The sequence below is a fragment of the Polyodon spathula genome, chromosome 6 (assembly GCF_017654505.1).
Source record: "Polyodon spathula isolate WHYD16114869_AA chromosome 6, ASM1765450v1, whole genome shotgun sequence".
NCBI classification, from domain to species: Eukaryota; Metazoa; Chordata; class Actinopteri; order Acipenseriformes; family Polyodontidae; genus Polyodon; species Polyodon spathula.
Genome location: NC_054539.1, coordinates 31786326 through 31809190, shown reverse-complemented (window position 1 = coordinate 31809190; position 22865 = coordinate 31786326). Strand labels below are relative to the sequence as shown.

The window sequence follows — 22865 nt, the reverse complement described above, 5'->3', positions numbered from 1 at the left end:
TATACTTTTAGAGCTTCTAATTCATATCAGGAAGTTGCTGTGTGATTATATATTCTGCGCTTTGCTTTGAATCTCCACTCATTCCCAGCACATACCATCACTGTTTACAAGCAACATCAATGAATTCACCTGGCAAATTCAGTGTAAAACTAGGCACTAAAGTCTCAAATTGAAAAAGAATTCAGAATAATTTAATACCACTTAATTTACCAAAATTAAAATCATTTTGAATTGATACAGGAATAACATTAGCAATCGCTGTGCAGCGGCAACGTAGAAATCTGTGTGTGTGTGTGTTATTTCATGTTTTCATTTCATTATGAACCTATACAAAAGGGAAATACATAAACATAGTATGTTTTTGTTTAAAAGAGAAAAGATTAATACATTGTCTGATATCAAATGAACTGAAGCACAATCTCATAAATGCATCATTGCATTACAGACAATAAAAATGCAAATGCAATTAAACGAAAACAACATTTCTGCAAACGTTGACAAGACAAACGGTTTTTATTTATTTTTATTTATGAGTTAAAAATAAATTCTTTGTGTAATATATATGTCTCGGATATCCTTTTCAGATGTCTGGGGAAAAGTTTTACAAAATGGAAACAACGGTTTGTGTAACACATTAAAATAGTTTTTTTTTATTATTATTATTTATGTACACATCCTACCCCCACAAAGATTCATTTTTTTTATATCTTTTAAACATCTTTTATTAATTTTTGTTTTTGACTTTGTCGAACCAACCTATTCACAGGTGGGGGGAAATTTTTCGTGTCCACATTGTGTAACCAAAAATATCAAAGGCCTTGAATATCCCTTGGTGCATGGTCAATTATCACGGTGATTATTAAGAAGTGGAATGTGTATGGCACCAACAAGACCCTGCCTAGATCAGGCCATCCCTCCAAACTGGATGACCGAGCAAGAAGATTGATCAGAGAGGCTACCAAGAGGCCAATGGCAACTTTGCAAGAGCTACAGGCTTTTATGGCCAAGACTGGTCAAAGTATGCATGTGTCAACAATATCCCAATGCTCCACAAATCTGGCCTGTATGTGGCAAGAAGGAATCCATTACTCAAGAAAGCCCACCTTGAATCCCATTTGAAGTATGCAAAAAAACTTGTGGTCTGACAAAACTAAAATGTAACATTCTGGCCTAAATGCAAAGCACTATGTTTGGTGCAAACCCAACACAGCACATCACCCAAAGAACACCATCCCTACTGTAAAGCATGATGGTGGCAGCATCATGTTATGGGGATGTTTCTCATCGACACTTGTCAGGACTGAATGGAAAATAAATGCAGCAAAGTACAGAGAAGTCCTTAAGGAAAATCTGCTGCCCTCTGCAAGAAAGCTGAAACTGAGACAGAAGTTCACTCAAAGCATGACAATCACCCAAAGCATAGAACCAAAGCTACACTGGAGTGGCTAAGGAACAAAAAGGTAAATAAATGTCTTTGAGTGGCCCAGTCAGAGCCCCGACCTAAATCCAATCAAAAATTTATGGCATGACTTGAAGATTGCTCTCCATCAACGCTCCCCAAGGAACTCGACAAAGCTTGAACAGTTGGTAGAGACCTATTCCAACAGACTCACGGCTATAATTGCTGCCAAAGGTGCTTCCACCAAGTATTAACTCAGGGGGGTGGAGACTTAACCAATTATGATCTTTCAATTTTGTATTTTTAATATATATTTCTCAATAAAAACTTTTTTCCCTTTAACAGTGTGGAGTATGGTGTGTAGATAAGTGCTAAAAAATCCTTATTTAAATGCATGAAACTCTAAGGCACTGACACAACAAAATGTGAAAAAAGTTCAAGGGGGTGTAGATTTTCTAAAGATTGGCAGATTTTACATGAATTGAAGTCAAAGTAGATAACAGGGGTAGGCAAATCTGGTCCTGCAGTGCCACAGACACTTATTTTTCAAGCCCTAATTGATTCAATGATTGGCTTAATTGGTCAGAATTGCCATGTGTTCCAGGTATTTAGCAATTGATGATTAAGAGATACCTACAAAACCTGCAGGACTGTGTAACTCCAGGACCAGGGTTGCCTACCCTTGCTGTAGTCAGAGGTGAAAGTAACTAATTTCGTACCAGTGTATTGTTATTTTCAAGTATGCGTTAAAAAGTGGTACTCGGCGCACTGTGCTTGCTTGCGCAGAAAGCAAGGAAGCTCCCATTCAAATCTGGTACGTTATGCTGTTTTCAGTTTTTTACATCTTTTTTTTATTGAATTCATCATATTTTCCAGTCTTTTACGTCACTTTTAATGTCATTTATTATATTTTTCCACCATTAAGAAAATATTTTCTGCACTATACTATCCAACAAAGTGGACAGCATGGACCCAGTCCAAGCACACTACCAGAAAGGAGGCTGTCTGAGAAGGTGTGAGCTGGCTCTTCGCATGATTCACTGTAACACCCAACCACTGAATATGGCTGATGACCAATTAAGTGTGAGCCTCTGTCTGAATGGGAGACTACACAATGAGCCAGTCGTCCAAATAATGAAGTACTCTAATACCTTTGAGCCTCAGTGGAGCCAGTATAGATTCCCTGCACTTAGAAAAGGCATGGGTAACTAGACAGAGGCCAGACGGCAAGACCCTGAACTCATACACTGTTCCCTGAAAGACGAACTGCAGGTACTTAAGTGCGCCGTTTTTTATGGGGATATGGAAATAGACGTCCACTGTGGTGAACCAATCGCATTGCCTGAGTGACCGCAACAGCTGTTGTATAGTCAAGATTATTATTTTTTTTTTTGTTTTTTTTTTTTAAAAAATTTCAATGTTAAATTATTATTTAGCCTGGCTCACCGTTGCAACCCCCAAACTAACTCGGGAGAGATGAAAACAAGCACTCGCATCCTCAGAAACAAGTGCTGTCAACCGTCTGCTTTTTTCACTGTGTAAGCTTGCCATGCAACCATATCCAGAACTTGCAGCGTAAATTCTGAAGTGCGTACAGGCCTGCAGGCACCCAGCCAGCGACAGGGGTTGCTGGTGCGCAGTGAGCCAAGGACTCCCCAGCTGAACCTAACTTCTACCCCACCCAGACAGCGCTTGGCCAATGAACCTTCTTCGGCTCAGCACAGGCTGACCTGCCTGAGGTAGAGGATTGGTCTGAGGTCGACCATCCCGCTTGGGCATGGAGTAGAATCCTTCCTCCAACTGGAGGGTGTACCATATGAATATCCCGTTTTTACAGCATAGCTGCTACCTCCTGACACCACAACGGTATCCTGTGGGTCTGTGACAGCAGACCAGGGACTGTGCTTGAACTACGAGCAACCAGTTTGAACGGTAGTAAGAACCCAGATGTTTCTGTTGCACTGACGCCAATATTCCAGATGGCTCCCTGAGAAGGGGCCCTGGGCCTGTGATAGCTGGTCTTGGAGGTTTCTGGGGCCTAGGGCGCCAATTTGCACACCAGGGGTAGTCGCTTGGGAAGCAAGCACACCAACTCATTTGTGGATTCCCACGCATAGTGAGAGTCCTGCATCATCTCGTCCACTGCAGGACCGAAGGTATACCCTGGTGTAATAGGGGGCATCCAACAGCAGTGCTTTATCCCATCAGGCACGCGTGGCTGGGAAAGCCAAAACGGCCAAGTGCGGAAATTGGGCCAGACTCATAGGAGCTGACACACAGAAGGACACAATGAAGAGGTAGTTGGCTCATCATCAAAGATGGACTGCCTTGTCTCATCTTCTGTAGGCCAGGGCCCTTGTAAGATTGCAGTGGCCCTCTTGATCAGTGGTACCACTGCCGACAGGTAGACCTTAACCGCAGGGGGATGTACTGTCTGACTCCATTTCCTCAGATGGGAAAGCTGGCTCCTGCTCTCCCACCTTCTCAGAGGCACCTATGGACAGTATGTCATCCTCCTGCCAATCTACGCCCGTAGCCCCCTGGAAACCCAAGAGGACAGGTGCGGCAGATGGCACCAAGATGGCATTCTCCAGCATGCGCTTGGAGAAACATACAAACACTGCGGTTCACTAGTGCCTCCTTTGCGTGCTCTGACCACAGGCAGGAAGAGCATGTGCTTTGTCCTCAACAGGGAGACTGGTCTTGCATGCCTGACAGCGATAAACACCAGAAGCCAAAACGAAAATAAAATAACTCCAGCCGGAGCTATGACAGCCTGGGGGAAGAGCACAAAAAGTCAGCTGACTTACAATGTTGTTCCCTGGGAAGGAGCGACTAAAGCCACTGGCTTCATGCGAGGCAGGCGGCCACTGGGGGATATAACAAACAACAGGCTGTAGTGCCCAATATACAAGTAATTAAAAACATATATATTTCAGCGTAAATAAATTACTTAAAAACACAATAAGTGAATCTCAGGCATATTTGTGCATTCCCTAAGGTTGAGGGTATGAACATTTTTCTCATGACCAAAAAAAAAAAAAAAGATTAAAAAGACACATTAAACAAATGGCACAAAAGCTTTTAGAGCACATAGTGGTACACTGCAATGACTTTACAGTAGTTCCCCAACCAATACATTAATATTGCAGTATTCCATATTATTAGCTGCACAACACATGGGCACAACAGTTTTGAGGACCACTGGTTTTGCTGGTGTTGCATGCATACATACACACACAAGTCATACAGATACAACATTTTCACCACAAGCATTTTATTTTCATCAGATTTGAAAGCATTTATATAAAAATCCACTGCTTGCAGTACAATCTTTTCTATTTTGATTTAAAAAATACATTCACCTAGAAACATTTCATTTTAAAGCGTTTTTTTTTTTTTTTCCCAATATCCATGTATTAAACCCCACAAATCCTATGGAAAACAACAAGCAAAATCCACCTCCCAAGTAAACATTTACCAAAATAAGTTCTGCATTTTTATGCAGACACCCCAAAATCATTACATTTGAAACTTTTCCTTTAAACAGGAAATTGGGAAAGAGATACAGAACGAGTGACAGATTCAGGAGTATGTACAGATTCAGGAGTAAAGTAGCATGGCAAAGGCTGGAACTGAACAACAATTCATGATGTATTACAGAATCTGTACCTGCCTGAGTAGGAGAACAGCAGACTCCATGGCTTGAGTGTTCAGATGGCATGCTGTTCCTAGAGGGGGGAACACATTTAACAGTATGTATATCTCTGTTTATATAAACAGCCACATATTGACCTGGATTAAAACCTTGCAGGTTTACAGGTTAATCACCCAGATATATTTTTACAAGAACATTGCAGGAAAAATCTGAACTGCTAACAACTATGTTTGGTTAATACACATACATAGTACTGTATCTCATGCCAAAGCAATCAACAGGGTACACTACAACCCTGTCTCTTTTTCAATGTTTCTGAAGACCCATCTAGCTTTAAAGTGAAATGTGGCTGTAAGTTTGTTTTTAGAAATATAACCCCAAGCCATTATACAAACTCTACTCAAATACATTTCATGTTGTGAATTGTACAAGAAAGGCTGGTTAACTTAAATTACGTACTGTATTCAACTGACATACTCTTAGCACATACATTAGTTCTGCAAGTACTATAAATATGTTGATAAACACATCAAAATGACCACTGTAATTATAGTGAAGACTAAAGTATATTTCACTTGCCAGTTTGACCGCTAGTCACTGAATATGAGCATGTAAGTTATAATCTTATGGAAACAGATCAACTTACAGGCTTGGCATATACTTTAATTATTGTTTAAAGTTAAAGAATCTAGGGTCAGTCAAAACAGAATGTTCTGGAAGGTTTGCATTTCAGTGTGTCTGTCCAAAGAGACAGGCAATATTTAAATTTAAAAATCACAAAAATCAGACAGACAGAGTAGTAGACCTTGGCCTCCATTTTATTTAAGCACATTATACAATATGGACCTTGGTGTTAGTGGGGGAGGGACAACAAATCAAGTAATATAACAGTCACAAAAGGACGGTTATTTTAATTGGCACATATTGTATTCAAAGTATAAACTTTTTTTTTTTTTTGTATCCTTCTGTAAAAAGATCAAACAAATCATATCAAGACTATCATATTTACCTTCCCTTTAAAGAAGCTAGTCTTTAAAAAAAAAAAACACAGCCTACAAATATTATTTTAATCAACTCAATACCATCAGTTACTTGATAATGAAACATACATTTAATATAAAGCTGAAAAACAGCAAATAAATCACTACCAGGAAAAACACGCAAGGCAGAGTCACAGAAAGTCCTAGATAAAGCAGAGCTATGAAGAGTTTCAGTACAAGAGAGAAAAAGTTAGAGAGCACAGAAACTAGTAGAAAAAAAAATTACCAACCACCAAAATATTTAAAAACCTAGAATCACTTTCTGATAAAGATTTGCCCATTTGTAACAGAAGGGTTGCAAACAGCTAGCCTAAGCTCAGCCTCTAAACATGCCCCCACAACAGGGATGTGTAGAAACCAGTGATCACTTTACACATTTTTATATTGGAAATAAACTATTATTAACTGTCTTTCTCCATATATGGATGTAGCCTATTCATTTTCTCCTCCCATCCATTGCAGCATTACAAAGAACCCATGTGGTATTACTACAGGGGTTTAGCATTCTATTCAATTAACCAAACTTTAAATAACCATTACACTTATATGCATTTAACGCTGGTTATGGATCAGTTTATTTTAAGTTTTTTTCTTCTTTATTAAGTATAGCTTTCAAACTTAAAAAAGGGGGCGGGGTGTTTAATGGGGCTTGTCATACAAACATTTGCATGATTTTGGTTGTTGATGGTATTACTTCCTAAATTACATCCAATATTATACATTCAATTGACAGTTGAGAAGTCTGGCAGGGCTTTTAAAAACAACATGCCTGCAGTGTTTCCTCTTCATTTGTTTGGTCCGTCTTTCCTTCCACTCCAGTACTTGGTGTAAGCCTCTTGGAACATGTGCTTGCAACACAGCTGGGCATTGAGCTTGGAGCAGATGAGAAAGGAGCCACCCATCTTGCGGTGCAAGGAGTAAGTCTCCTCCGGGGGAGGGGTCAACCTCTCCTTCAGCATCACAGGGATCAGATTGTGGATGCGCTGGGTGGTGCTTTGGGAGCCGAAATTGAATGGCTCCTCTGATGCAAAAGCCTCCCCCAGGATCATCACAGCATCGACGTGGGCATTCTCCATCACCTATAATAGCAAAGCATTGAGTCTTGTGGTTATATCTTGTAGCGATCTGCAAATGTGCCCAGTATGCTATGTCCTTTAAAATTTGCATCTTTAAATAGAGGGTTAGTCTAAAATGGTGACATTTGAGCAAGGGCAGATAATTATAGATTCACACTAGCACAGCGGGTACACATTTTAATTGTAGCAGTTTTGTTCTTTAAACCAAACTAACTGATAGTTTAAATAAAATGATAAATAAGGAGGAATAAGGACAGACAAAGGAATAAGAACCGACTGGAAGTTGTGATAACTGTTTATGTTCTTGGGATTAATCCTTCTGAATATTTTTGCTGAGACAAAACTGTGTTGCAGTCTGTAGTAAAGCTGAGTGAGCTGATGACTGGACTCCGGAGCTGCAGAAGAAAACTTTGAACGGGTTTGATCTTTTTTGTGCGTAATTTATTTTTAACTTTCAGATTATACTACCATGACTTTGGTGCTAATGATTAGGGAGCTGTTGTTAAACTAAGGCCCTGTCAACATTATGCCTTTAAACCAATTAGTTGTCTTTAATCTGGTTTAAAAGAGCTAAATACCACACTCCAGAACCAGACGAGAGACCACCTCAGGGGGTAGTCTCAAGCCTGGTTCTAAATTAGATCTCATCAGGCAGTGCGGTTTGTCAGAAGTGTGGACGCTGTAATACCAAACTACATTTTTTGTGTATCCTCCAATATCCCAAAATGCTTTCTGATGTTTTGATGTAAAATAAATCACGTACATATTGAAATGTTTTTATTTATGGCTGTAATTAAAGTTGCTAGTGGAGACATAACTATATACTATATACATACTGAACACATTTTTGGATAATATAATGGTTTTAGAATAGTGTGTTTCTTAAAGGTTCATTTAACAACAAAAAGACAGGAATCTTCTTGGTATTCGAGTAATCGCCTTAATATATGCATTCATATATTAGCTACATTCACAGCAGGTGCATTCTCAAATAATGAATAATTCTGAACAGCTGTTCACTCGGTCTGATATTGGCAGGAATACTGAACAGCAGATCGGTATTACTGATTTGGTTGAGAGTGAAGGCGATATAGTAATAAAAGATAAAAGTTATACAGAAAAAATGAAGATGGCAGTTTGTATTTGTTTAACAACACACACATTCTCTATTCTGTGACTATCTCTGTTCTCTCTTTTGATAAATACAGCCTGTTTGCATCAAACTGTAAGTCAGACATGTTTCTTCAATAATACCCATGCAACCCTATTCAAAATGTGATTTTGCTAATTTGTCAGCACTTCTTTATTGTTATTAATTTACAAGCAGTGGCACAGTTGCAATATTGTTTAGAACCTATATCCTTTTTTTAACCTCTATCCTCGTGCTACAGCCCACAAAATGTTGTTGATTTTATGTTAGAAAAGTGCTTTAATTGGGCAAAAAAATAAATGAAACAAAGCAGCCTGGAAACCCTTTTTGTGGTGACTTGTTGAGAGTGGCAAGCGGCACAGCAATATGTCGGATTCACATAGCAAGACTCTTAGTACAGAAGACCAGGAAAAGAAAAGGAGTTCAGAAAGTGATGGAGGAAGCCTTGTGCCCAAATATTTGCGAGAATCACCAGACACACAACCGTTGTGTGGGATTTCTTTGGCCAACCTAGCAATTCACAGGTTCAGTGCAGCATATGCAAAGGAAAGATAAAATATCACCACAACACCACAGCTTTGCTGCAACATCTAAAAAAAAAGGCACCCAACCGTCTCTCACTTGGTAATTAATATTATTCATGTAAGAAGTCCGTCGATACAATATAGTACGATGCAGGAATTATGCGTTCATTTAGCACATAAAAATAAACCATACATTTCACTTTTGTTATTGAATAAAGCAGTTGGCTACACTCCCGTCATTTTACTACTGAATATATATATATATATATAATCTGTTATTGTGTAAATGTTAACACCAAGTATTAATGTAATCTTAGTCTTTTACCAGCGCTATTATCAACTTGTTTTCATTACACTGAGTGTCTTTTAAAAAAAAAAAAAAGAGCAAACAAAACCTGCTGCATCAGTCATAGAATTGCTGATTTTGTATTAATCCTCTACATCACTGGCGTAATAAACACTATTTGCAATTTTGTTTGTTTATTGTTGGGATTTTGTAAACCCACTCGTTACTTCTGGACAGTTAGTCTGACTTTCAAAAGGGGCAAAATAAGAACTAGGTTGCAAAGTAAACCTATGGCTTTCAAAGGGTTAATATAAATTGTGTCATGTATCCACATGTATTGAACCCTTAAAAATATAAATAAATTAATTCAGTTAATTAGGTATTAAAAATAATTTTGCGATCTAATTTTAATATACGCCATATATTTGCATATATTGTTGTAATAACCACAGTCGTTACATTTGAAATTGGGTTTCTTTTCAAATTCTTAGAAAGACTAGACAGACCACTGATGCAGGTGCAATGGTCTGTGGAGCTTTTAAATGCCCTCCGTGACACGCTAATGGTCCCTGTTTGGGCCAGGACCACACCATCAAAACAAGAAAACCTACAAAAAATCCTCCCTCCCTCCCACTCACTCTTTGTATCCTAGCTCCTGTTTTCTTGTATGCAGTAATGCAGAGTTACCTGATAGATCTCAGACCGTTTGTTTTGGTATCTCACAGTAGATCTTTATCTGTCACTCTCTTATTACCAGTCCCCCTCATCTGACCAAAACACTCCCTCCTCCCCCAACCAGACCACTGTGGGCCCCCCTCCCCAGCTCTCTTCCCCCCAATCACTGTGCTCCGCCAGTCCTCACCAGTCCTGGATCTCCAGACTCTCAGGAGAGGGGGTGGGGTGGGGTGGGGCGGCATACACTCATCTATAACCACCACCAGTCTAGGCACCCCAACCTCCCACACATTCCCAAACCCAAGCACCCACAGACACCCACACAACCCCCGCTGCGGCTCTCCCATCACGTAAACTCACCAGAACTAACTACCACTGCCCACCCGCTAGATGGTGTAGCCCATGCACCTTACAATAACAGCAAACAATAACAAAGTCCCTCTGGAGCGCTAGCACCCATGCAGGTTGTCTTTCCACTGTGCTGTTATTTCACTGAAACATTAATTTTCTATTATATTAGCTGGGTTAAGTAACGTAAATATCGTTATTACTACTTTTGTATATTGTGATATGTACTGGGGAATTTTTATTTTTATTTTTGTAACCGAATATATTTAGCTAAAGGAAACGTGACTGATGTAAAAGTCAATGTCTATTGAAAATAATATTTTTGGTTAATAACTACTATAGCAAGAAAGTAACAAATTATAATTGGAGAAAATGTAAAGTTATATCTGGGGATGAGTCGCTATAAAAACTGACTGTATGAATAATATATTTTTCCATTGGGCCTGAGCACATGCAAGTGCAGTCTACATTTGAATATGGGTTATGCTGGGGGAGGAGGGGTGTGTGTGTGCTGCATAATGGAGATCTAATACCTGCAATGTATTTAGGAGGCTGTACTGTGAGGGGAGATTGGTTACTTCTTACATGCCTTTTTATCTGATGCAGACAACTGACTATTGGAAGGCAAGGCTGGTCTAGGACGGATTCATTTCGAAACAAAATCCACAACGCAAAATAAAGCCTGCTACACCTGGTTGCAACCACTTAGGACTTTCACTTGCTGGCAGTTGCAGGGAGGTATATTTAACTTACACTTATTTGTACAATCTGTTAGTGATGCTGACTAAATCTACTCTTCACTCCTTGGGACAGGTAGTAGCACCTGGGAAATGCAGGAGCAACACCCAGTCATGTGGCTGTTCATCATCTTATCTTCACAAATACTTTGGAATCTTTGACATTGCATTAATTTTAACATTCATACTGTAATTTGCCGGTTAATCTATACCTGGGCATTTTTTTTTACTGCAAACATTATATAATGTTTATGGAAGGTTTTACAATTTTCTACAATGAAAGTGTGTGGGGTTTTTTATCTATTGTCTTTTAAGCACTTCTTACCTTTGATTCATACCCAGTAAGAAATTTCATATCTATGGACCGTTTCAGCACTCCTTCTCGATTCCCATCAGCTGCTGCCTTGATGACCTGGTGAATTCAAGATGATAATGATCACTATGAATCATAAATCAAAATGGTGTTTAAGCTCAGCTGTTCTGTCATTAGGTGCAAACAGCCACCTCACTCACACCTGTCTGGTGTCTGAATGATAACTGCTCACATGTATTATTAATGAGCTAAACCTCCTCAACAAGACCACGAGTCGTACATACATAATACAGCTTCTTCTCTGTGATATCTTCTGTATGCCACTGACCCTTTTCTGCTTTGGTCCATGAGGCATTTGGCATTGGGGTTAATTTTAATTACCAAAATTGCAAAGAAAGTTTCTGAATACACCATACAGCTAGATTTTAAATACAAAAACATATCTGTCAATTAATATGCAACACTCATACAATGATGCAGATACATTCAGTTTCTAGTATTACAGTGGCTTTCAAAAGTATTCACCTCCCCTTGGACTTTTCCACATTTTATTGTGCTACAGCATGGAATCAAAATGGATTTCATTAGGAGTTTTTGCCACTGATCAACACAAAAAAAGTCCATAATGTCAAAGTGAAAAATAAAATCTACAAATTCTTCTAAATTAATTACAAATACAGAACAGAAAATAATTGATTGCGTAAGTATTCACCATGAGTCAATATTTGGTAGAGGCACCTTTGGCAGCAATTACAGCCATGAGTCTATTTGGATAAGTCACTACCAGCTTTGCACATCTGGACACTGCAATTTTTGACCATTCTTCTTTGCAAAATTGCTCAAGATCCGTCAAGTTGGATGGGGACCTTTGGTGAACAGCAATTTTCAACTCTGTCCACATATTCTCAATTGGATTCAGGTCCAGGCTTTGACTGGGCCACTCCAGGACATTGACCGTGTTGTTTTTAAGACACTCCAGTGTGGCTTTGGTTGTGTGTTTGGCGTCACTGTCCTGCTGGAAGATGAATCTTCTCTCAAGTCCCAGGTCTCTTGCAGACTTCAGGAAGTTTTCTCTGTACTTTGTTGCATCCATTTTGCCCTCTATCTTCATGAGCTTTCCAGGCCCTGAGAAGCGGAGAGAAGCATCCCCATAGCATGATGCTGCCACCACCATGCTTCACTGTAGGGATGGCATTCTCAGGATGATGTGCGGCGTTAGGCTTGCAACAAACATAGCACTTAGCATTGAGGCCAAAAAGGTCTATTTTGGTCTCATCAGACCATAGAATCCTCTTCCACTTGGTCTCACAGTCTCCCACATGCCTTCTGGCAAACTCTAGCCGAGATCTGATGTGAATTTTTTTCAACAATGGCTTTCTTTTTGCCACTCTCCCATAAAGGCCAGTTTTGTGAAGCACCCGGGCTATTGTTGTCGTTTGCACAGTGTCTCCCAGCTCAGCTGTGGGAGATTGTAACTCCTTTAGAGTTGCAATAGGCCTCTTGGTGCCTCCCTGACTAGTACCCTTCTCGTCCGGATACTCAGTTTTTCTAGACAGATTCACAGTTGTGCCATATGCTCTCCATTTCTTAATAATGGACTTTACTGTGATCTGGGGGATATTCAATGCATTGGAAATGTTCTTATATCCTCTCCCTGATTCCCTTCACTTTGCATTTAGGCCAAAAAGTTCAATTTTAGTTTCATCAGGTCATTAAACTTTTTGCCACATGGCTACAGAATCTCCTGAGTGTTTTTTTTGTTTTTTTTTGGCATTCTTCAAAACAGGATTCAAGGTGGGCCAGATTTGTGGGGTGCTTGGTATATTGTTGTCACATGCACACTTTGACCAGTCTTGGCCATAAAAGCCTGTAGCTCTTGAAAAGTTGCCATTGGCTTCTTGGTAGCCTCTCTGACCAGTCACCTCCTTACTTGGTCATCCAGTTTAGAGGGACGGCCTGATCTAGGCAGGGTCTTGCTGGTGCAATAGACTTCTTAATAATAGTCTTGACCATGCTCCAAGGATATTCAAGGCCTTTGATATTTTTTTATACCCATCCCCTGATCTGTGCCTTTCAACAACTTTGTCCCAGAGTTCTTTTTAAAGCATGGTTGAGTCTTTGCTTTGAAATGCACTACCCAGCAGAAAGAACCTACAGGAACTGCTTTGTCCTGAAATCATGCGAATCACTACAATTTAAAACAGGTGGAGCCACTTGGTGTGAGATTTTGAAGGCGACTGGTTACACCTGAGCTAATTTAGGATTGCTATTATAAGGGGGGTGAATATTTATCCAGCCAAACTATTTCAGTTTTTATTTTTAATTAATTTTCTATAAATTTCTTGAATATTTTTTTCACTTCGAAGTTGTGTGGTAGAATGTGTAGATAAATGAAAAATTTTTTTTTTTTAATGCATTTTAGTTTTAATTTTGAAAGGGGGTGTAGACTTTCTATAGGCACTATATGCATGTGTGCTTTCTCACCTCTATGTAGTCATCAGTAAAGTCCAAATCAAATCCTCTTGTAGCTCCAAAGTCTAGTAGGGCAACCTTAAGAATTGAAATACAAGAGACAAACATTTAATTCGACATTCGTTGCAATAACTCTTGCACATTTTGGCACATAATTACACATATTAAACCTCAAAATGAAATCTGGGGAAATCTAAAAAAATATCCTGAGGAAATCCAAAACCCTACTTAATTTAAAGCATTTTAGGATAATCTTTTTGAAGGATATTATTTTGTTACGCTGAATGCTATTAGTATGAATGAATTGTATTCTTTACTTAGTCCAAAACAGGAAAATGCGCATTACAAAGAAAATAAATATATAAACTATTAAAAGTCTGTTTCAAATGTATGTTACCACCCAAAAACTAAACTTTAAAAGGCTGGGATGCATGCAGTACAGACGGAAGTCTATTTTGTTGCACTGTTGGGAATTCCTCTTTAGATTTTCTTATGCAGGGTTTGACACTAACCATGGTCCGGTGGCCTGGGACTGGTAGAGATCGCAGTTTGGCCAGTAGTTATGAAGCACCACAGGCCTAACTGGGCCGGTAACATTTTTTTTTTTTAACTATACAATGTATACAGTATAGTGCACAAGGTATCCATTTTGTGAATCAAGGAAAATGGGCCAGTGTGCCAAAAAGCTGAACAAAACTGATCTACAAACCCATTTTTATAAACATAACCCCACCTCCCCCACCCCCATATGGCATAACTGAAGTAGTCTGAACTTTCTTGCCGCACGTCATATTTGTTGTACAGTTAGAATCTGAACTGTAACGCTGTTGGTAAGATTTGTTATCGAAACAGTTTTTTTTTACAACTAAGCACCAATAAGCCAAAAGTAAAGCTTTAAATCAATAACGATAAAGAAAGAATTAATGAAAATAAACTGACAAAAAATTGTGGAGTGGAAGAAAGACTTAATCTGGCTTCATGATGACAGTGAAGCAAATGTCAGTTTCCCAGACTTGCAGATAAAACAGCAGCTTTTTTGTTGGTAATTCAACATATTTGACCTCATATCCAGTCTCACAGTAATAGTTCGCAAGATAGCAAGGGTTTGTCTGCTGTGACTGCAGTGGACACCCAGGTACGCCTTATGGAAATGGATAACAGGACTGAATTGTGAAACTTTCTGATTTGGGATACAATGTGTTCAGGTCAGAAATGCCATTCACGATCTTTCCAAGACTCGTTGAAAGGCTTCGCTTAGCCACTTTTTCTTTTGCGACATGGGCGCTCTTTGGTTACTGGACACCAGTAGTACTCAACTTTGGCCATTGAGATCCAATCCAGTCCAGGCTTTTACTCCAAGCAAATTCAAATGTAGTTAATTGAAGCTGTTAGAGGTAATTAACTAATTTAGGACCAAGTTGGAATAAAGACCAGGCCTGGAACAGATCTCGAGTGCCAGAGTTGAGTAGCACTGCCATACACTTTAGAAACATACGGAAATGAAAAACCGTCATGCAAGAATATAAGGCTGCATTCTGGGTCTGTTTCAAACGGACTTGGTCTGGTTCGTTTAGTTTGAAACAATGTATCAATGTGCTTGCTCTTCACATTTATCTGCAAGCATAGGGAGCAAAACTACCAGATTTCCACAGTGAAAAACAGGGAGGTTTTGTTTTTTCTTTAAATTTAGTGACGCTGTAGCAACTCTGAAGAAAAAAATAACAGTACATAAAATTAACATAATAATGGTTTAAAAATTAAACATTGGGTGAATTTATTGCAGATGATAACTCATTATTTTCTTTATACTGTCATCTAGTCAAAACATGTTAAATGTACACAAAGCCAGATTTAAAAAAATCTGATCAAGTATTACCATTTAAAACATATGGTAGATGCATAATCAGAATGGTTAAACAAAGAATCCTTAAGATTGTTTATTTTATTTTTGAATGGCGCTAACACACAGCCGAATATATTACTCTGCGATTAACTTCCTGAGCACGCTGAAAAAAAAAAAGTAAAAGAAAGAAAGAAATAAATACAATACAACAGCAAAACCTGGTTGATTGAACAATTTCCTTTTTCTGACTGGGACACAAAATGAAGGCTGCAAACTGACCATCAATTTTCCCAAGATGTCTGGTAACTCCAATGCAGCTCAATGTAACTCAATGCAACCCAATGCAACTCCCAGGTACACTGTTCCTTTACTTCCCAGTCAGATTACCTTGTATAGTTTATTTCCTACATGCAAAGGGCCGAGTTCATAGTTGTTCACATTGAAGTTTAGCAAGCAAACCAGAATCGGTACGTTTGCCAAACGGACTGAGACGACTTCTTTAGGTGGACTCTGTACGGGTCATTTCCAAAGCAGACTTTGTTGTTCACACCACACCAAACACACTGAACTATACCAAGTGTGGACGATCCTCTAAATGGACCCAGTGTGTGTGTGCGTGTATAAAACACACACATACATATATATATATATATATATATATATATATATATATATATATATATATATATGATAATATCTATTCAGCCAAACAATCAGCCACAGTAATTTAAAAGCAATGTTACTATATGTAAAACAGTATGTAGCGTGAGCTTTGTACAAAAGCAGAGTCAGCTGTTGAACAAAGTTTATTTCTCAAACTGACCATTTAAAAAATGTGAAAGCAGAACACACAGAAATGCGTGCGGTCAGCTGGCTTGCATTCCCTTCCCTTCTGCCTTGCTACGGCCAAGACGTACAACGACCTTCAAACTTAATTATTTCTATCTACAGCCACAAACACAAGTGCATTACTTTGTAGTGCTTTAGGGGCAAAAATGGTGTAATTAACCCTTTCAAGGACTTGGGATTTTTCCTAAAATTCTTTGTTTGAGAACTTTCTAGAAATTATACATTTACATTGGGGTATGCAAACTTTTGACTACAATATATATATATATATATATATATATATATATATATATATATATAAACACACACGCACACACAGGGCCAGTAAAAACACTACCTCAGTGACCCAAGGGGCCAGTAGTTAAAAATCTAAATGTAGAGCCCTGTTATATAAGGTTAGAACTGTACTTCAGTTTTGAAAGAAGCTGCTGCTGTTGCAATACCTACCCTGTGTGTCTGAGGATCATAGAAGAAGTTAGACCAGTTAGGATCAGTCTGCATGAACCTGAACTCAAACAGCTCCCGCAAACAAAGTATCAGGATGTTTTCACAGATCTTGAGTTAGGATAACAAAACAGAAGACAAACATAAATATGACACATCAATTATATATAAAAAAATAAACATTAAAATCTCAGTATCATGAAAAAAGGAGTTGTTTCATGATCAACTTCAGCATTGTGTGGAACAATCTCACAACAAATGCCCAAGCACAGGGTAATCAGAAAAGAAGACAAAAAGGTAAACAAGTTTGCAAACATCTGTTGGAGGCAAACATAGGCTAACAGACTGATGAGGTACTTGTGTAGTTGAATGCTACCCCTGGTATACCAACTCCAGGGGACTTGTTTACTCCTCATTGTAACCTCTTTCCTAGATTCAGTTCTAGCAAAATACATCTGTACAATTCCTACTTTCTCAAGACTGAAGTAATGCTATCCCAAGTCAATATATTTGGTTCTTGTATCTTCTGCACCCAAGTGCAAAGTAGCATTCCTCAAAATCCCCATCAACTATGCACTGACAAAGGACTAGGCATACTGTGAAAACGTTATCAGCAGTAATTACTGTACATACTCACTCCTCAAAAGATAAGGCAGGCTGTAAACAACATTAGAACATGTTTTAATACATTCGAGGAAGGGATCGTGCCAGAAAGTGGCAGTCTGGTGAGAATCTGGTGTTGGTGGTAGATACAATGTGAAGCAATGTAGCAGATGAAGTTACATCGGGATGAATTGTGTTTGAAATGTAGGTATTTTTAAAGTCAATAGCTAGAATCCACCTGGTATTTTAAATCTGCTCTAAATACGGTGTGTGTAACTAAAATGTAAGAAGTTTCCAGGATTTGGATAAATGATAAATGTATAGCACAGTTTTTTTAATCCCTACCAACATCTAAGATGCAGGTATAAAAATGACTGCATTACAATTTTTTTCTTATTTTATTTCTGCTGAAATTTAAAATTAATAAATAGTTCCAGACCTGTCCTGTAAGCATTTAACTTTGTGATGATGGTATGAGTGTTTCATATGGCTTACATGAGCCCCTCACAGGGATACTTAAGAAAAGGGTCAGATGGAGAAAATAAGGCTAGAAAAAAAAAAAAAAAACATAAAAATCAACAGTAATCTTTTGGGTGAGCTGTTGTTTTAAGTGACTCTGCAGCTGATGCACAGTTCACACACAATAGTCTTTGTGTTGCCTTGGATAAAATTATTATTATTAATAATAATAATAATAATAATAATAATAATAATAATAATAATAATAATAATAATAATAAAATCATCTTAACCTCATTCTTGAGATCCTGACTGAGATCCTCAGCCTTGTCCAGTGGGAACCCGGGTACCAATTCTGTGGTGAGGATGTGCCGACTGCTCATCTCATCGATGACTGCCGGCACATAGAAGAAAGGGTGATCCGTCATCAACTCCCTGACAAGACACAAGCCAACATTAAGTCCATGCTATCCAAATTCTACCAGACTGTTGCACTCAAATTCTGCCAAAAGCAGCTGAATTACACACTCAGATTATCATTTTGCAATGTGGGTCTGTGCTGTTTATGCAGTTACAATTATCTTTGCAATTTTGTCATAAGGGACTATTCAATCATTTCCGTTTTAAGTACGAAATGTGACCATTACTTAATGTGACTTGTAGCCCAAATTACCCGTGCACTTATATCAAAGCTTCTCCTTTAAGAGCCCTGTATGCGTCAGATGTCACCTCCGCTCCCAGGAGAATAAGAGTAATGAATAAGGCTCAGTGCCATTTTCTCTGTCAGCCTTGCCTGAGGAAGGGGTGAGCACTAACTTTAAGTAATAACTACGGAGATAAGTTGATTAATTCACTTTTTTCTATCATTAAATATTTTGAAATAATTTAACTTTTTAAAGTGATAATTCTTTTTCGCTTAGATTCTGATTAAGACGCCTCCACGGCCTTCTGCCGTGTGCGAAGCTGGCAGCTCTCCCTGCCCCTTCCTCGGGATTCAGCACTTCATATTATTTATATAAACTATTATTCAGTACTATAATTATTAAGCATGACATCGGGTAGAAGAATTGAGAGTCGGTTCAAGGCCTCTAGGAACCGGGTTACCCAAGTCCTTGAAAGGGTTAATTACACCGTTTTTTTGCCCCTAAAGCACTACAAAGTATTGCACTTGTGTTTGTGGCTGTAGATAGAAATAATTAAGTTTGAAGATTGTTGTACATCATGGCCTGAGCAGGGGAGAGTGGAAGGGAATGCAAGCCAGCTGACCGCACGCATTTCTGTGTGTTCTGCTTTCACATTTTTTAAATAGTCAGTTTGAGAAATAAACTTTGTTCAACAGCTGAGCCTGCTTTAGTACAAAGCTCACGCTACATACTGTTTTACATAATAGTAACGTTGCTCTTAAATTACTGTGGCCGATTCTTTGGCTGAAGAGATATTATCACAGTGCCTTGCAAAAGTATTCAGACCCTTTCAGTTTTCACATTTTGTTGCTTTAAAGCTTGCAGTCATGACACTTTGAAGTAGGAATTAATATGTGTTATATACACAACGTACTCCACACATTCAAAGCAAAAACAAAAAAAGAGAGAAGTAAATAGATAATTAATATGAAATAAAAATGGGGGAAAGTCATGATTGCATAAGTATTCAAACCATTTGCTGTGGCAAACCTAAATTAACTCAGGTGCACAAAATGACCTTAACAAGCCACACAATTAATTGTCTGTGTGCAATATTAGTGACTCTCGTGATTTCAGAATAAAAACACCTGTCTCTGAGGTTCTTTGGTCAGGTAGTGAATTTCAAGCAAAGACTCACCCATGAAGACCAAGGAGATTTCAAAGCAAGTCAGGGATAAAGTCATTGAAAAGCACAGATCAGTTGAAGGGTACAAAAAAATATAGAAGTCTCTGAATATCCCTGTGAGCACAGTCTACTCAATCATCAAGAAATGGAAGGTGCATTGTACCACCCAGACAGTGCCTAGATCAGGCCTCTTAAAACATACTAAGTTATTTTCTTGATCGGTTATCCAGCAAAATATACAGTACCAGTCAAAAGTTTGAGTACACCTGCTTGAAACCAGGTTTTTCATGATTATCTATGCTTTTAACTGTACAAACTTGTCTATAAACACTTAATATTTTATTATATAATACGTGATTTTTATAAGCTGATAATCATAAGTGAATTGCATTCAAAAATTACATTTTTAAATGATAATGTAAATCTTGTCAATTTCAATGAAATGGTCACCCAAAGCAAGGGGATTTCAGTCTGAAGCCCAAGTCAGTTAAAAGTCTGAAATGTGTATAACACGGTGTTAGAACACTGGCCTAAGTATAAAAGTGTCTTTGTTAGATGTTCTCTGAGTTAACTAGCATGTTACCTAATTAACCTTTTGGCACCAATTATTGTTAACAGGTGAGGGTCCATGATTACTATAAATACAGGTAGCATAGGCACAAGTTTGTCATTCCTGAATGTAAGGGAGCAGAAAATGGCAAAATACATTCAGTTAAGCAAAGAAAAAAGACTGTAATTACTTTAAGAAATGAAGGTCAACATTTAAGACAAATCGCAAGAACTTTGCAAGTGTCTGTAACTGCTGTGGCAAAGACTATCAAACGATTTGAAGAAACTGGCACTCATGAGGACCGAACAAGGTCAGGCAGGCCAAGGGTGACCTCAGAATCAGAGTCATTCGAGTTCATTCGAGTTAAGTCTGCGAAACCAGCGATTAACTGCCCCTGAACTACAGCTCAGCTAAATGCTACTAGAAGTACAGATGTTTCAACATCAACTGTTCATAGGAGATTACGTGAAGCTGGCCTGGAATTGCTGCAAAGAAACCACTGTCAAGAGTGCCTGGGCCAAAAACACAGAAACTGGATGTTTGAGGAGTGGAAGTCGGTCATACGGACCGATGAGTCAAAATTTGAAATATTTGGGTCCAACCACTGAGTATTTGTAAGACGCAGACAGGGTGAGCGCATGAGTTCTGCATGTGTGGTTCCCACTGTCAAGCATGGAGGAGGCAGTGTCATGGTCTGGGGTTGCTTTGCTGGTGACAGAGTTGGTGATCTTTACCAAGTCCATGGCAAGCTCAACCAGCATGGCTATCAAAGCATAATTCAGAGGCATGCCATTCCATCAGGATTACGGCTAGTCGGGCAGTCCTTCACTCTTCAGCAAGATAATGACCCAAAACCCATCTCAAAGTTGTGCAAGAACTATCTGGCGAAGAAGGAAAGTGAAGGACAACTCAATCTAATGACCTGGCCTGCCCAGTCTCCAGACCTCAATCCCATAGAACTTGTATGGGACGAACTGGACAGAAGAGTCAAAGCAAAGCTACCCACAAGTGCCCTACATCTCTGGGAATTGCTGCAGAAGAGCTGAGAAGACATGTTGGGTGATATCCTGCTGAAATTTGTTAACCAAATGCTGTTATTAAGGCTAACGGTAGCTATTTTGAGGAATCCAAGATTTAGAGACAATTTTCAATTTTCTTGAACGTTGCTTTGATACTGTTTATGTTTTGTTTTGTATATTGTAACATTTGTTTTCATTTTCAAGTATTTACAGAAACGAATACATCGTAAAACATTGTCATTTATGAAAAAACCTAGTTTCCAGCAAGTGTACTCAAATTTTTGACCAGTAGTGTATATCCACACATATTTACATATTTAACTTTATTGTAAATCAAGTCAGAAAAAAAAAAACATGTAAACATTACTTCACTAATTTAGCAGTAAGCATTATTGTTTTTAGCAGTAAGCATTTACAAGTTCTCATTAACAGCGATGTACATCTAAAAAGAATGACATAAGATAATATTTATACTGTCTTATTAACAGAAGCTGTTTATAAAAATCCTTTTAGATTTAATTAAGTACATATCAGAAACTAACATTAGCTTAGTTACCATAACCCTGGTTCCCTGACGGAGAAGACGACCACCAAAACATTACTTATGGGATATCCCTGTATTGGTAGGTATTTTCTGAGCTCTCTATACCACAGCTGCCGATAGGCCCCTTCCTGGGGTGACACACTCTGTCCCGCCTACAGAGGGATTAAAAAGTCAAACCACGGAAGCCATGTTCTTTTTGCATCGAAGCCGTGAGGGCGACCGATGAGACCTCGCTGGCTGGTGGTCGTCTTCTCTTTCAGGGAACCAGGGTTACGGTACATAACCTAACATTCCCTTTCAATTTGAAGACGACCACCAAAACATTATATATGGGAAATGTATACAGAGCCTCGCGAGGGAGAAGGAATGGCAGCTTACGAAGGACAAATCAGAAACAATTAACCCTTAGCGGTTAGCAGTGAGTGGGTGCAATCTCAAGAACCCCCGTACCTATTCAAGGCAATCTAACACATTCAAGTGCTAGAACCTGGAGAATGTATGCAGCGTAGCCCAGCTAGCCGCCGTAAATATATGGGACAGTGAGGCCCCTCTGATGAGGGCCCAAGATTTAGCCAACCCTCTAGTGGAGTGTGGAGCTACTCTCCCAGGTGGCGGTAAGCCAGCACTGTCATTACGCCAAAGAGGGGCTGTCCTAGGGTACATAAACCGTGACAAACAAACAGCTGGTCAGAATGACGCAAAGCTCTTGTTCTATACATGTAACATCTCAGCACCTGCACTGGGCAGAGGAAGTTCAATCTCCTATCATCCTCTGAAGAAAACGCAGGGGGATGGAAAGACTCCAGTTCCACAGATTGGTTCATGTGGAAGGCTGTGATCACCTTAGGGTGGAAAACAGGGTTTGTACGCAATGACACCCTGCTGCCATCTTTCCAAATCTGCATACAGGAGCTGTGCACAGACAGCGCCTGTAGCTCACTGACCCACTCTGCAGAAGTGATAGCCAAGAGTCTTCACAGACAGATGATTGAACTCTATGGACTGTATGGGCTCAAGCAGGGCCTCTGTGAGAGCCTCCAGTACAACATCAAGGCTCCATATTGTAC

General features: G+C 39.0%; 1 protein-coding gene across 1 annotated transcript in view; it reads right to left on the bottom strand.

The window, feature by feature from the left end:
- Positions 1–5857: 5857 nt before the first annotated feature.
- Positions 5858–22865, bottom strand: part of coq8aa (coenzyme Q8A, genome duplicate a) — an 87115-nt gene continuing 70107 nt past the window's right edge. The window contains exons 11-15 of the mRNA XM_041252743.1: positions 18170–18311; positions 16818–16925; positions 13691–13756; positions 11219–11305; positions 5858–7176 (exon numbers count right to left, since the gene is read on the bottom strand). Of these exons, the coding sequence (XP_041108677.1) occupies positions 6883–7176; positions 11219–11305; positions 13691–13756; positions 16818–16925; positions 18170–18311 (697 nt within the window). The 3' untranslated portion in view covers positions 5858–6882. The remainder of the gene's footprint in view (positions 7177–11218; positions 11306–13690; positions 13757–16817; positions 16926–18169; positions 18312–22865) is intronic.